At 52.6% G+C, this 15,265-nt stretch overlaps 4 protein-coding genes across 4 annotated transcripts; all 4 read right to left on the reverse strand.

Moving 5' to 3' along the window:
* Positions 1–892: 892 nt before the first annotated feature.
* Positions 893–6,862, reverse strand: TRIVIDRAFT_122314 (uncharacterized protein; the record flags this gene model as incomplete). Its single annotated transcript, XM_014098298.1, has 4 exons — positions 893–1,047; positions 1,105–5,456; positions 5,751–6,052; positions 6,305–6,862. Coding segments are annotated over 4 exons (5,367 nt in total), but the record flags the coding sequence as incomplete, so codon positions are not given.
* Positions 6,863–9,245: 2,383 nt separating this feature from the next.
* TRIVIDRAFT_46589 (uncharacterized protein) lies at positions 9,246–10,038 on the reverse strand (the record flags this gene model as incomplete). The annotated part of the gene is made up of 2 exons (XM_014098299.1): positions 9,246–9,559; positions 9,627–10,038. 2 exons carry the CDS (start codon positions 10,036–10,038, stop codon positions 9,246–9,248), a joined length of 726 nt encoding a protein of 241 aa, XP_013953774.1.
* A 311-nt stretch (positions 10,039–10,349) lies between these two features.
* On the reverse strand, positions 10,350–12,968 carry TRIVIDRAFT_76966 (uncharacterized protein; the record flags this gene model as incomplete). The annotated part of the gene is made up of 3 exons (XM_014098300.1): positions 10,350–10,857; positions 10,931–12,069; positions 12,153–12,968. The coding sequence occupies 3 exons, from the start codon at positions 12,732–12,734 to the stop codon at positions 10,728–10,730; spliced, it is 1,851 nt and encodes a 616-aa protein (XP_013953775.1).
* A 337-nt stretch (positions 12,969–13,305) lies between these two features.
* Positions 13,306–15,022, reverse strand: TRIVIDRAFT_231356 (uncharacterized protein; the record flags this gene model as incomplete). The annotated part of the gene is made up of 3 exons (XM_014098301.1): positions 13,306–13,960; positions 14,461–14,906; positions 14,978–15,022. 3 exons carry the CDS (start codon positions 15,020–15,022, stop codon positions 13,570–13,572), a joined length of 882 nt encoding a protein of 293 aa, XP_013953776.1.
* Between the last annotated feature and the right edge of the window lie 243 nt (positions 15,023–15,265).

Consider the following 15,265-nt stretch of genomic DNA (forward strand, 5'->3'; position numbering starts at 1 on the left):
GAAGAGAAAAGGGGAGGAAAGGATCATCTTCATGTCTCATAAAAGAGTTGTATGGCTCGTCTAGAAAAGAACCTAGTGAGACAATATAATTTGTGTCAACGGGAGATGGAACTCTTCTTTTGCATTTTCTGTGACTTTGACTTACACGACAACCCATGATAGGAATGTGGGGCATCGCCAGAGGTAAACAATTGCTTCCGTCGGTGATTGGATAACAAGTTCCTTGACTGAAGCAGTCAGTAATATACTGATTGTTACCTAGTTGCACATCAGCTTCTCTCTCCTGTTACGAAAAAGGACAAGGGTGCCACAACTTTATGATGGAAATGAAATAACCAAGTATCATAACCGGTACGCTCAGTCACCCTCCTCCCCTCTCAACATCACTCACCTCAAAACACACATCACTTCAAACATCACCAAAAGCATGTACAAAAAACATCAAGCTAGACGGCCAAGTCCATCCATGCATGTATATATCCCCTCTCTAGGTACCAAAACTAGTAATACATCAAAGCATTGTCCTTTCCACATTCTCATCACGAAAACCACCCGCCCCTCGCCTACTACTTTTGTATCCTCCCCTCTAGCAAATCCCTATCGCGTAATAAGCTTCATTTCACTCCTCACAAAAAAACTAGCCTTCAAGCAGAAGTTTGGCTTTTTTTGTTTCTGCGCCATGCACTCCTAAAAAGTCCCCCATTTCCATCCAGTGCCAACCCTTGAAAGAAGAACGAAACAAACAGAAAGAATAAACGAAAAGCTCAAAAAAAAAAAAGTATTACTGATACAAACCGCGAGGTTGTTTGTTTCACAAATGCCACTCATTATATGCAGATTTGACCTGAAAAGGGAAAAAGAGTCCTTGTCGAATCCGCTCCGATTAGGTGTCGATCATACCGTCGGCAATGGCAAGGCGTTGCTTAGCCGTCTTTGCCCGCTTGCCAATCCCTTTTCCTCTGCCCTTCTTGCCCTTTGGCTCGCTTTCAGCTGGGGTGGCAGTGCCAGACGCACCAGGTTTGCTTCCATCATCAAAGTTGCCCTCGCCTAGAGAAGTAGGTTAGATCAGTCCATGGCATATAGAGTGCGTGTCTGTGTGCTTACCTTCATGATACATGTCATCCAGGCTGGCGGGGGCATCCGTCCTCTTCCGCTTGCCACCCTTCTTCTTCTGCTTCTCGTATTCTCCAGATTCAAGGAGTTCCTTCTCACGACGCTCAATCATCTCGGCTTGCTCGTCATCAGCCAGCCACATGGCAATATCGCGGTTACGGTTCTCCGGAGCGCGGCGGCCAGAGAAGTCGACGCTAGCACCTCCACCCTGGATAACGACGCGCTGGACTTCTTCCTTCTGAAGAGCACGCTTGCGGATCCGCTCTTCAATGGTACCGCGGGTGATGAGTCGGTAGACGGTGACCTGCCTGGTCTGACCCAGTCTGTGTGCTCGGTCCATGGCCTGCGAATCAATGGTGGGATTCCAATCAGAGTCGTAGAAAATGACTGTATCCGCAGACGTGAGGTTGATACCAAGACCACCCGCACGAGTGGACAGCAGGAAGATGAAAATCTCTGGCCGAGTCTGGAAGTCGTGCACGGTGTCGCGACGGTCCTCCAGCTTGGTTGAACCATCCAGTCGGCAGTACTTGTAGTTGCGGAATGTGAGGTACTCCTCCATCATGTCGATCATGCGAGTCATCTGGAAGTACAGCAGCACACGATGGCCGTCGGCCTTGAGCTTGAAGAGAAGCTCGTCCAGCTTGGCCAACTTGCCACTGTCGGTGACAAAGCGCTGCATGGAAGGAACGGCGATGTTGGTAAACCGCTTCTTGTCGTGATCCGGCTTGGGGAAAATCTGGTTGATGGGATACAGCTCCATCGGCACCTTCTTCTCGACCAGAGCACGCTCGTCGTAGATTGTGGGTCCATAAAGCGTTTTGCGAATGTGAGTGTTGAACATGACGTTCTGGCACTCGGCGACGGCGCCGGGGTTGTTGCACGAGACTTGGACAGGGGGAGCCGATGCACGAGGTCTTGCTGCAGGCTCCAGCCGGCTGAGGCCAGAGTCTCGGTAGGCCACCTTGGCAACGTTCATCAAGCTGTTCAGGATACCCTCGCTGGTAATCTCTGCCAGAGGCTGCCGATTGCGGCGCTCCCGAATCTTGAACAAGCAATGAGCAGGCGTAAAGTTTTCGTCTTCCTCGTCATATGCGATGCTCATGGGACCCAGTCTATCTCGCTTCTCGAGCTCGCCCACGGCGCGATCGAATAAACCGGCGTGCGTGGCCTTGTAGACGTCGCTGGCAGATGTATCGGCAAAGCGCAGCCAAGAGAAGGCTTTGTCACCATCCGCGCTGGCTTGGATGTTCTCCGGTGTCCAGATGTTCATCATGTGGTTCAAGGCCTTATTGCGCCAGCCTGCCGTCTGGTTATCCTGCCCAGCCTTGTCAAGTCGGCCGCCTTCAGTCCAGATGAGAGCCGGCAGCTCGTAGTCTACCAAGCTTCTGCTAGAGTATCCCACGGAGACGGTGCTGCCCTCCCTGACAAACGAGGCGGTCTCGGCAAAGTATCCAAAGGAATAGGGGGCAGTCACTTCGGCGCGTTCGAATAAGTCGGGGTGGTTGCAAACCTTTCTGAACTGCATTACCAAGTTCATCAGGGTACCCGAGTCCTGGTCGTCGCCCATGGTGGCCTTTTCGACGAGGTCCATAATGTTGATCTGGTTGCGTAGGTTGCTGTAGTAGGCTCTCTGTCTGTAGGTGAGGTTGCAGAAAACATCCATCTCGATCTTGTCACCCAGTTCCTTTTGCACATGCTTCTTCACACGACGAAGCATAAACGGCTTCAGAATCATGTGAAGACGCTTCAGCTGGTCCTCGTTAAGTTTCGTATTACTCTGAGCGTGAGATTCAATGTCCTTGGAGAACCATTCACTGAATTCGTCGTGGGAGTCAAACAGGGACGGCATGATGAAATGCAGCAAGGCCCACAGCTCCTGCATGTTGTTCTGGATAGGGGTACCGGTGAGCAGCAGGCGGTTTCGGCAGTGGAAGCCGAGCAAGCACTTCCAACGGGAACTGGACGAGCTCTTGATGGCTTGTGCCTCATCGAGAATCATGTACTGCCATCGCATTTTCTGGAAGTAGGCCACGTCGGATACGACAAGCTGGTATGAGGTGACACAGACGTGGAAGGGCGCATCCTTTCGGTAGGTGGTGTGTTTCCGGTCCCAGAACTTTCTCAGCACCTTTCGATCGCCAGCACTTCCCCAGTAGGGGAGAATCTTGAACTCGGGGACGAACTTTGCAATTTCCTGCTGCCAATTGTGCAGGGTAGAGGCGGGCGCCACAACCAAAAACGGACCCCAAATGTCGTGCTTTTCGGCCAGGTAGGCCATGACGGAGATGGACTGGACAGTCTTGCCGAGACCCATTTCATCTGCCAGGATACCGTTGATGCCTTGTTCGTAAAGGTTGACGAGCCAATTGAGACCCTTGAGCTGGTACTCCTTGAGCTGAGCATTGATGAGCTTGGGCTGCTCGATCTCGACGTCGCCGAGGCCCGTTGGGTTTTGAAAGTTCATCTCGCCTTCGTCGTCCATGTCCAGGCCCTTGTTGTTGAAATCGCGAGCCTTCTTCTGAGCTTCGGCAATGGCGTTTTGAGCATTGGCCATGGCGGCTGCCTGCAGGACAGACTCATCCTCATTGTCAAAGTCAAGGTTTTCAAAGTCGGTAACCTTGGAGCCCAAGGGCCCGGTGGGCTCCTGTATGGACAGCTTGTTCTGAGAAATCTGGTTCGTATCGGGGGCAATGTCGGGGTTGTCCGTGCTGCGTTCGACCTCGTCCGTCTTGATCTTCTTGCCGATAAAGTGCGAGTACAGCTCGGTCTGGGAGATGAGAAAGTTGAGCTTCCTCTTTTGGCGAGCAGCTTCGCGATCGGCTTCTTCCTTTCGAGCATTCTCAATCTCCTGTTTCTCAGCAGCCTTGCGCAGGTCACGCTCTTCACGCTCGTTTCGCTTCCAGAAGCCCATCATGTCACGCATAACACGCTTCGCACGGGCCTGAAGATCCTTGGTGCCCTTGTTGGTTCGTAGCTGCCAGCGCTTGGCCTCCTTGGATGCCAGAATGGCAGTCTTTTTGAGATTGGAGCCTCTGGTGGCATAAGAGTCGACGGCGAGTTTAAACGTTTTGCTGACGTCTTTGCGGGCCATGTCACGCCAAATCTGATCGTAAATCTGGTTGTAGCCCTTGGAGATGAACTTCTTCTCGAGATCCGGCACATCATCGACCTTTTCCTTATCTTTGGTAGATTCAGCCTTTTCCTTGGTAGCCTTTTCTCCATCGCCCTTGGACTTGCCCTTGATCTTGATGCGAACCCGGCCCTCTTCCTTGGGTGGCAGCTCTTCGCCAGCATCCAAGGCGGCCTGGGCAGCCTCTGCAGAATCTTTCTCGGCCTGCTTCTGCTCCTTAGACTTTTTGGGCCGTGTTCCCCCGCGACCCTTGCCCTTCTTAGGGGTCTCAGCATCGGACGCCAGGAAGCTGGACATGGTACCGCCTTCAAGGTTGAGCTCGACATTGCGGGCAGGGCCCTTGATACCCTTTTGTAGAATGAGTTTAGTTTGCTGAGCCTTCTTGTTGGCCCTCTCAGCGTCACGCAAATGCTTCTGGCGCTCTTCCTCGTCTTCAGCAGCTTCGGCTCGAGCGAGGGCAGCCTCCTTCTGTTCAATGGTAACGGCCATTGACTTTTCGCGTCGTCGCTTTCGCTGCATGTCCTTCTTGCGCTCCTTTTCAGCATAGAGTTCTTGTTCACGGACTTCGTGGAGGGCCTCGTCGTAAAATACGTCATCGTATCGGCGTTTTCCTAGATCCGAGTGCTCGGCGAGCCTCTTTCCAGTAGACTTGACAAACTGTTCGCGCCTGGCATAGGCTCTGTCAGAGTCGAGGTCAGCCATGGTACGCTGGCGTTTGAAAGCTCCTTCTTTGTAAGCTCGGTCGCTGAACTCAGTGTCATCAAGAGACTCGGCCTGCTTGTCGAGCAGCGCCTCGTGATTCTGGATTGACCTTTCCATTTCGCTTGACCACGTCTTCTGTTTGGGCTGGCCGTTGGCCTGTCGCTTTGAGGGCGGTCGAGGAGTGGGAGACTCCTTCTTGATGGACGTGCGACGGTTCTTTTTGGGGCCATCGTCTCCTCTAATCTCGGATGCACGGCCCTTGGCAGGTTTCTTGGCAATCTTCTTCTTGATGACGATTTCGGCCCTCTTGACTGGGACGGGCTCAGGCTCAGTATCGACCTCCTTCTCCATTTCAGTATCGCCGTCGTTGTCGGGCTCTCTGAGCTCAAATACGGGAGGTGCCAGCGTGGGCTCTTTCTTGGGTGTTGGTGCCTTGGCCACGGGCTTAGGAGCGGGCTCGGAGTTGTTGGAGAGGATGTTGGAAAAGGACATTGGGTCGGCAGCTCGGCTCTGGGAGTGTACCGTTAGCACGATGAGTTATTATCGAGTGATGGATCAGTCAATCTTCGAGATTGCTTGAGGGAAAAGGTGGCATGATAGAGCAGGAAAAGCGAGAGGTAGAAAATGGCGAGAGAAGATATTGATAGTGGAGGGAGAGGGAAATAAAATAAGGCCGAGTAGTGATTGAATTGCATAGACTCTGGGGATTTTTATTTTATTTTATTATTCCCTCTCTCGTTTGCAGAGGAATAAAAAAAAAAAAAAGAAGTTTGTACTTACGGAAGCCGGCTTCGGCGGTGACGGGGCTGCCAACTCAGTCTTCATCATGGGCGGCAGAGAGGTGCCGTTTGTAGAAGAATGCGTTGTCGCGGGCGCATGCCTCGAGACGGGCGAAGTCATGTGCGAATGACGGCTGGGGGGACTGTGAGAGCCGGTTGCGAGGTTTGGGTGGGAGTGCGAGAGAGAGAGCGGGCTGGTCGGCCGGCGGTTGAAGGACGACGCCCTGGCCCGAGGCGATGAATAATTGTCGCCGTTGCGGTAAGACGACTGGTGTTGCTGGTCAATTGGCTGCGGGTACTGGTACGGCTCGCGAGGGTGGTACGGCTAGAGGAGAGGGAAGAGCGAGAGGAAAATCACGTTAGAAGACGCGTTGAGAAATCAGGGATGGCGATGGTGCCGGCGTTGCAAGGGTTGGTGAATTGGGGTTGGCAATTTTGGGGGGGCGGGAGGAGAGATGATGCATCGACGTTGGTGGGAAAAAAAAAATACAAAGGTACGGCTCAATTGAACGAAGCAATGCGCGTGGGTTTAAGGCCGAAAAGTGAAAGTGGACTTTTAGAAGGTTGAGGTGCTTACCTTTGGCGTGGCCACTTGGGGCGCGTGTTGCCTCGAGGCGGCGATGGGGCGCTCCTTGGTCGTGTCGGTTGTTGGATCGTAGACTCTGCCGCCGGGATGAAGGTCAGCGGCCGCGCTGGAGGCTGATGCTGAGGCCGAGGATGCTCGTGGCGATGCTGCGATAGGCACCGCCGAGACAGCTCGCGGCGGAGGAGGATAGTAGGCGCCCGGGGGATGCAGCGGCGACGCAGAGGGGCCCTGCGGTTGATGCTGCTGCTGCTGCTGCTGTTGAAGCTGGTGATGGCCCGGCGACGGCGCGAGCACAGCAGGCAGCGGGTGGGCGGAAGCCGAAGACGCCGGCGTCGACGAGGGCATGTACGGGCTGCGGCTTTGGCTGTGGCTCTGGCCGTGACTCTGGCCGTGACTCTGGCCGTGACTCTGGCTATGGCTATGGCTATGGCTATGGCGCGGCGGCGATTGGTGATGCGGGTTTGCGTCGCTGGATGCGTAGGGCAGAGGCGGATGGAACTCGGCCTGCGTGTGCGTCGAGGGAGACCGCAGGCTGAAGGTGGAGTGCCGCGAGCTGGGGTTCATCACGTCGCGCTGGCTGCGGTCTCTGTCCATCTCTCGATCTCGGTCTCGCTCCCGCTCTCGATCTCGCTCGTCGTCGCCGCGCCGGTGCATCACCGTCGATCGGAAGCTCGAGTCCATCGCGGACAAGGCTGAGGGCGAAGGGATTGCCGGCCGGGAGTTGCAGTCAAGAGCAGCCCGAAGCAAGAGAAATCTAGTAGTACGAGACACACGAGCCCATGTGTCTGTGATTTTACACGCGCTCGCGGCCACAGGGCATCTGTCGACAATGGCAGGGAATGGTGAGAACTAGAAGGAGAGGTGCAAAAGACAAAGAGTCGCGTTGGATGGGATGGGTGGATGACAAAGTCGGCTAGAGCTGGGCTGGCAGGAAAAGCCTCGCTAAAGAATGATATGATGGCGATGACGAAGGCTGCGCAGAGTCTGGACCAGCAGCGAGTGCTTTTTGCCTTTTTTTTTTTTTTTTTTTTTTGGCTTTGCTCTGCTTTGCTTGAGTAGCTTTGCGCTTTTTCGCAGGCGAGCTGGGATATACAAAGATATATTATTGTTTTAAAAGAAGAGAAAAGGGAAATTTTCAAATAATGTAAAACAAGAGAGAGCGCGCGAACAGGTAATGGCTGGCTGGGTTGTTTATCGGCAAACCCCAAGCCAGGTCAAGCTGATGCCCGTCGACGATGCTGCTGGCGATGGCGATGGCTTCACGTTCTGGCTGCAACAAAGACAGGTCCGCGCGAGATGGCAGTGGCAAAAATCACAACGAGCGACCGGGGAATCACCAAAAGCTACAGTACGAAAAGGGAGGGACCAGCCAGGCGGAGTCGCAAGGCGAGACGAGACCCGTGGTGATGGTGGACTGACTGATGCGTTGGCTCAAACGAGTCTGGAGCCGGTCTGTCCGCCCTGGGCCGTTCTGGAGATCCGGATCTACAAAGCATTTTCTTCCTCTTACCCATGCAGCTGCAACCAAAGTACTATCCAGATTACGGCACAGGCTGCGGGCTAGTAGCTCACCTCCACTTCTTTGTTTTTAGGGAGATTGGCCCAACCAGCGCCACCGGAGAGGAAGCAAAAAGCCACCGACTCGCTGCGATATCGAACCTCCTGGAGACGGGGGTTATTCTCACTTACACTTCATTTAGCCGCATCACGTCTCATCGCCATGAGATGAATCCAACGCCTCTGTCATGGTCCATCCCACGATGCATCGACAGCTGCCCTGTCTCAGCCAATCATGCAGCCCAGATGCAGCAACGACAAGCTGTGGGCTGCGTCCCCTGGCTACGGTATAAGCCACGGAATTAACAAGATGTGATGAATCCGAAACCAATGCATCCCACGCAGTCGGCGGCAAGATGTTTCTTCAATCGCAGTACTCATAAATAGCATCGTCGTTATCATCATCGTCGTCGTCATCATCATCATCATCAACAACCTCTCCAGCATTTGAAACATGCAAAACGACGACGAAAGACAAAAACAACCGCCCCATCCCATCATCCCTGTTTTTTTTTTTTTTTCCTTCTTTCTTTTTCTTCTCCTGCATTCTGCATCACCCCAGGGGCCCTGCCGTTCCCCATACTTCAATTCGCTAGTCTCACGCCTTGCAGCGCGCGCTACTCTGTTTGCAATCTGACTGATTGCCTCGTCTCTTGGCAGGGAGATGAGATGCTTCCAGAGCCTCAATGCGACCAGATAAGCAGCCCAGGCCAGTCCCCCAGTTTCTGTCACAGCACAGCATAGCACAGCATAGCACAGCGCAGCGCAACAGAAACTCCATGCAGTCATACAAAATCCTTCTCAGCCCGTGTGTAGCATCAAATCTCTTGGGGCTGACACTCCCGCTCACCCTCACCCTCTCTGAATAGCATCGAGCAAGGCACAAAGCCACCACTCACAAACTGCCCAGCCAATCTCCATCCCATTCCTCCCCCCAATGGCGTCAATCCTTCCCCCCAAAAAACTGTGGAGAAGCAGACCTGCGTGATGGAAGACACAAGTCTCAGATTTTTTTTTTTCCCTCTCCGTCCTGTTCATGTGCATGCACTGAGACTCGGGCCGTTCGGCGATAGCGTCTTTCTTCAGCCCGGTTCGTTTTCTAAGCTCCGTGCCGAGCACACAGTGCCCGCCTTGATGATACGGTATCAGCTTGTTGTCAACTAGCAAGGTCTTTGTGATGCCTTCATTTATTTGGGGTCCAAATGTCACCACGCCCTTTTACAATGACTTTTTTTTTTTTTTTTTACCAGCGACTTGATGTAGAAACATTCCATGGCTACCTATAACTTGGCCATTAACAGTATTGTTCTATTTACATACATGCTTCATATCAACACAACTATCAACACCAAGAACACCACCACAACAACCTAAATCACTCCCTCACCCGCCGAACCATGACATCCTCAATCTCCCCAACTCCCCTAAACTCCTCCTCCAGCCCTTCATTCCCAGCAATCCCCAGCCCCTTCTCCACCTCCACCAGCCGTCGCGCCCAATCCCCATTATCAACCCTCCACGTCCCCAGAATCTCGAACCCCATCCTGCCATACAACCCGCGAGACTCCGCAGACGACATCAAAAACGTCGGCACACCCTCTTTATCGCTCCTCTCCAGCACTGCGGCGAGGAGTTTCCCGCCAATGCCTTTGCGCTGGTGATTAGGATCTATCATCAAGTGATTCACATCTAAGCTCAAGGTCAGCCAATACCCTCCTAAAAAGGGCAAAATACAAAAACAGAGAAAAACACCTACAGATATGCTTCTTCCCGTCAGCAGCCTTCTCATAACACGCATCCATCGCAACCTGCTTCTTATCAAACTCCTCCCACAACCCCTTCACATGCTCCTTGACACTAAAAAGCGACGGCCCGGCTTCCTCCTTCTCAGCAGCAACAACTTCTGCTTCCTTCTCCTCTTTCTTCTCCCCCTGCACAGCATATCGCACAAACCCAACTACTTTCCCCGACACCCCGTCCACAGCAACCAAGTATACATTCTCCGGCTTCTGCACCGCCCGCGCCGTATTCTGCATCATAATGTCGTGCGGTTTGTGCACGAAAAACGCCCCGTAGAAGCCGTGATATTTGTCTTGGGCGCGGTAGTGGACGTCGGCGATGGCGGGAGCATCCGCCGGCGATGCGGGCCGTATTGTAATTGAGGCCATATCCAAATCTGGTCGTGAGTGTCGAAGTAGTGAATAAGCTGCGTAGATAAGTTGTTGCCAAGAGCTCAATATATATATACTGAATGTGCCCGTAGACTCGTCTTTGAGCCAAATTAGTCCCAAGGCTCAGAGGTACAAGTAGATGGGGATGGAATTTTCGATAAAGCCACCATAGTGTCACATAAAGGGCGCTTTACTCCGCCAAAAAAAAAGTATCTTCAAAAAAAAGTCGCAGTCATTTAGTATCCTCTCGCCGACTGAGTCACCCGCCGATCAACCAGGTAATTACACCAACAAACACAACAAGTATTAACAAGATCCTGGCTTCATTTCATTCTGTCTAATGCCCTCCATATCATTCAAACCTAGTAGTAACTAACCCCAAGAAAATTCTCAAATGATACTACCAAGTCTATCCCGTAAAATTGAAAAAAACAAAAACATCGATCATGAATGCATGCATCCCGCATCTCTAGGGTATCGCGGCCGTGCTCATGCGCACTCTCTGCGCGGCTTTTGGCTTTTTTTCAACGCGCCACCTTCCCTGATGGCCTTTTTTGCCGCGTGTGACATCCTTATCCCATGTAGCCGCCGTCCAATTCCCTGTCATTCATCATCCGTTCTATAAGAATTTCAATTGCCATGTCAATATGCACTTTTAAATTTTTGCGTCTCATGCATTCGCTCCATTACACAGCACCGGCCGTGATCATCTTCTTGCGAAGGTAGTTCTTGTACTCGCCAATGCTGCCGTCCCATGATCGGATGGTCTGGTTCTCGCACACCAAAATCTGCTTGGCAATCTTGTCCAGCAATCTGCAGAGAGAGTTTTGGTTAGCATCACTTGGAAAATCATTAAACTAGCAAAGCAACGAGTAAAAAGACTTACCTGAAGTCGTGGGACACAACAATCACACCTCCGCTAAAGGCGTTGATGGCCTCAGCCAGACTGTCAATGGTGGGGATATCAAGACCGTTGGTAGGCTCGTCAAGCAGCAGCATGTTGGGGCCGTCAATGGCAAGCAGGGCAAAGACGATACGGCTCTTCTGACCCTCGGACAGAGTGCCCATCAGGGCGGTCTGGGAGTCACCAGTGAGACCGTAGCGGCCGAGCTGCTGACGCCAGTACTGGTAGTCCTGGGACTTCTCCTTGTACTTGTCACGGACAAAGTCCAGGGCAGACTTGGTCAGGTCGAGCTGCTCAGCGCTGTGCTGGGAGTACAGACCAAGCTTCAAGTGAGTGTGACGGGTGACCGCTCCGCCAGTGGGGGAGAGCTTGCCAGTCATCAAGCGCAGCAGCGTTGACTTGCCAACACCGTTGGGGCCGACCAGAGCGGTACGGGAGTCCATGTCGAAACCGAGGTCAATGTTGCGGTACAGGTCGTCCTCGGGGTTGCCAGAGTAGGAGAAGGTGACGTTGTCAAAGGACAGGACGGGAGGGGGCAGCTTCTCGACATCAGCGAAACGGAAGGTAAAGACCCTGTCAGCAACGACGGGCTGGATGAAGCCGTCGGCCTCCATCTTGTCCAGAATCTTCTGGCGGGACTTGGCCTGTCGGACCAAGTTGGCGTAGGTACCGGCACTGGCAATGAACTTCTTGATGTGGGCAATTTCTTCCTGCTGCTTGGTGTAGGCCTTCATCTGGTTTGTCTCGTTTTCCTCACGAGTCTTGGCGTAGGAGTCGTAGTTACCACCATAGTACTGCAGGGCCTTCTCACGCATGTCAATCATGTTGGTGCACACTCCGTTGAGGAAATCCATGGAGTGAGAAACCAGGACAAGCGTTCGGTCCCACTTCTTGAGGTACTCTTCCAGCCACACGCAGGCCTCGAGATCCAAGTGAGCAGTGGGGTCGTCGAGCAGGAGAAGCGAGGGCTTGACGAACAGAGCCTTGGCCAGAGCAACACGCATTCTCCATCCACCAGACATATCCTTGGTCTTCTTGTGGATGGTCTTCTTGTTGAAACCAAGACCGGTCAAAATCAGGGAAGCACGGGTGGCGAATGTTGAGGGATCCATCTTGTCCATGTGCTGCCATAAACTGTTAGTACTCGATTTGATGACAATTTGAATAGGAATACGGGGAAACATACGTCGTAGAGGTCAATCAGGACAGGGCTTTCAGGGCCCTCGTCCTCGAGCAGCTGCTCGGCCATCTTGTCGAGACGCTCCATTTCGTTCTCAGCTTCCTTGACGACCCATTCCAGGGCGCCGAGTTCACTGGGAGGAGCACCTTCGTTCAGCAGGTAGATGTCGACGTGGCTGGGAATGGGGTATTCTCGAGCGGCGATGGCCTTGAGCAGAGTAGACTTTCCGCAGCCGTTCTCACCGAGGAGACCATATCGGCGGGCGAAGGACAGCTCGAGAGTGGAATCGGTGATGAGGACTCGGCCGTGGAACACAAGCGAGGTACTGGTGATCTTGACGTCCTTGCTCTGCTGGGTCGAGGACAGCACACCGGTCGTGACGCGGTCGGAAATGCCGTGCTGGTCCATCTGGTCGGCCAGACGCTTCACCTCGTCCAGCTTGTCATCGGTGGTGGCGGGGCCATCGGTATCCTGGACGGGGTTTCCATGAACATCGAGCTCAGGCTCGTCCTTCTTGCCGACCTTGGCTCCCTTCTTGTCCTTGCCTCCGGCGGCGGCCTTCTCGGCCTTCTTCGCGAGTCTCTTCTCCTTGGAAGATGAGGGAGGCATTGTGACGGTCTAGAGAGTGTTTATTCCACGTAGAAAGGCGGGATGAGAGGAAACGGAAGAGAAAGACCGGGGGGGAGTTGTCGAGATAGAAAAGAAAAAGAAGAAAAAGAAAAAAAGAAAAAAAGCAAGTCCCAATTTTCCCAGGCGTAGTATTCAACGACAGCCGAACACTACTTTTTTTGAAGAATGCAAGAAGAAAAGGAAAAATCCGAGTGATGGATTACTGGCTGGAATAATCCGACTGGGCGATTTGCTGCCTTGAAATTATTCGTTGGGCGGGGTGAATTTTTTTTTTTTTTGTATGGTGGGGCTTGGTATCAAAATTTTGGCGTTAAGGTAGATAAGGGGGGAGCCACAGTCAGGCATCAAACTAAGGCATAAACTATGTACAAGATTACGGTGAGTCTCGCTTTGTTCTGCGCATCTGAGATCTGATCCGAGGCCAATTGCTTGTCACGGGTGGACATCTGGGGGATATTCGGGGTACCGTCACCCACAGTTTTTTTTTTAGTATTTTTTTCTTCCATTTCTGCCTCCAAATCCATCGTCTATTCCACTGCCAAATATCTATACAGTCTCTTGTTCGCACATGCTAGAAAAACCTTGAAGCAGCTTGACGTCACCCTCGCCTTAGTGGGTCGTCACCACATCTGAGTTTTCCTGTCCTACCCAAGCTACCCTATACCGGTTCTGCCAAATCTGGCAATGGCAATATCAACATTACTATCTTGGTATCAATTCTTCTAAACATGTCCTCCGCAGTAATACTTCTGCTGGTTTCTCCCATAATTCAGTCTCGGTGATGTCGGGATTAAAACTTCGTGTGTATGGCGTCTCACGCGTCGCTGAGGCTGTCCTTCTTCCGCCCCTGTGCTGAGATCATCGTCTCGATCATGTCGGTGGGCACAAGCTGCGGTTGCGCCTCTCCATATCGCTGGTGCTCCATCTCCTCGTCATTAATATCCTGCTCAGACGGTACATCTGTGTTTCTGGCTGCATCTCTCCGGCCTTCTCTTTGTTTCGAGTCATCTGTGCTGCCATGTCTCTCTGAATCAACCTCCGATGGCCGTGGCGGTCGTAGCGATGACTTCTCCTCCGGAATGACGGGCATGTCTTCGCGATGACGACTATACGCCTTGATGTGATGATGCCCGTCTTCAGAATGATGATTCTCCCGAAACGTGAATATCCTGGAATGAAATCGATCGAAAAAATGACGAAGCCATCTAGACATACACCATCAGCTATTTCCCCTCATGTGCATCCCCCATCGCGTCGCTCTTACAAAATGTTCGTCATCATCGAAAGCGCTACTCTCTCATGCATAAATAGCGATGCTCGGAGCAACAAGGCGCATTTACTCTGCTATATACCGTCTGGAAGAGACAACGATCCGCACCGCCTTGTATATGGAAAGCCCGGCAGCGAGAAATGCTGGTGCCTAGCCGCCCGTTTCAACTCTGGGCCTCTGCCATGTAAGAAGTGGCGGGAACTAACACGAAACCCGCGGCGCAGGCAGCAAGTTAAAACAGAATGCTGGATGCAAGGCTCCATATTAAATAAAGCAAGGACAATACTTTTTGTATTTGTACTCGTAGTCAAGTAGGGGCAGTGACAACACACGCAAGTCATATGGCGCAGCAGACGCATCACGTAATGTACGGGTACTCTGTCCATACCGAGCTTCCAAGTTGATGCTATACAAAGATGCCACAGCTCGTCTCACAAAGAAACCTCGTTGTCCAACGCATCGTACATGGTCTCCCCCTTCAAACCGCTCTGCCTCGGCTTAGCCCCCAGAGCCCCCAAACTCTGCCTTTGCATCATCTGCGCTTCCGCCAATCTGCTTGGGTCGTCCTCACTCCCCGGCTCCGACCTCAGAGCCCTCTCGAGCCCATCCTCCCACTTTCCAGACTCCTCACCAACACCTTCTTTCATTGCTTTCCCCTGTGATCCCTTTGTACCCTTGCCATGATGCTTTGTCACGTTTCTCGGCGCTTCGCCCGCAGATCCGGACTGGCTTTCCAGGTTAGAACCTGACATGGCCTCGGGCTGGGCGGTGCGGTTCTGCGCAAATTCGCCGCCCTTTTGGATTGATTCTGCGGCGAGTGATCCCGATGCAGCTAACCCAGCTGCTTCGAGATTGACCGGAGCATCTCGACCCAGATTGACCTTGACCTATTTGTTAGCTCTGATATGCAACGATGCCAATGATGCCTGGTACTGAATTCAGTGAGACGGACCTTGGTGCCAGAGCTGGGGTTCTTGCGATCTCGATGAGTAGGCATTTTTTTGCACATTCGATTCTTCGATTCTTTCTGTAGGAATTTGCCCTCCAGTATAGATTCATTCTCGAAAGTGGCCTTCCCCTCACACTGCTTTTAAGCATCAACTTGGCCAAGCAAGGATGACATCACGGCACCGACATTCTCACGTCAAGCCCTTCGCCTTCACCAGTAGCAGTGAGATAAAGTGAAGGAATGGCTTGATGCTCACCTGTCATAGAAATGGCCCCTCTACTCGCCAATTGC

This window comes from Trichoderma virens, assembly GCF_000170995.1.
Source record: "Trichoderma virens Gv29-8 chromosome Unknown TRIVIscaffold_83, whole genome shotgun sequence".
Classification (NCBI taxonomy): Eukaryota; Fungi; Ascomycota; class Sordariomycetes; order Hypocreales; family Hypocreaceae; genus Trichoderma; species Trichoderma virens.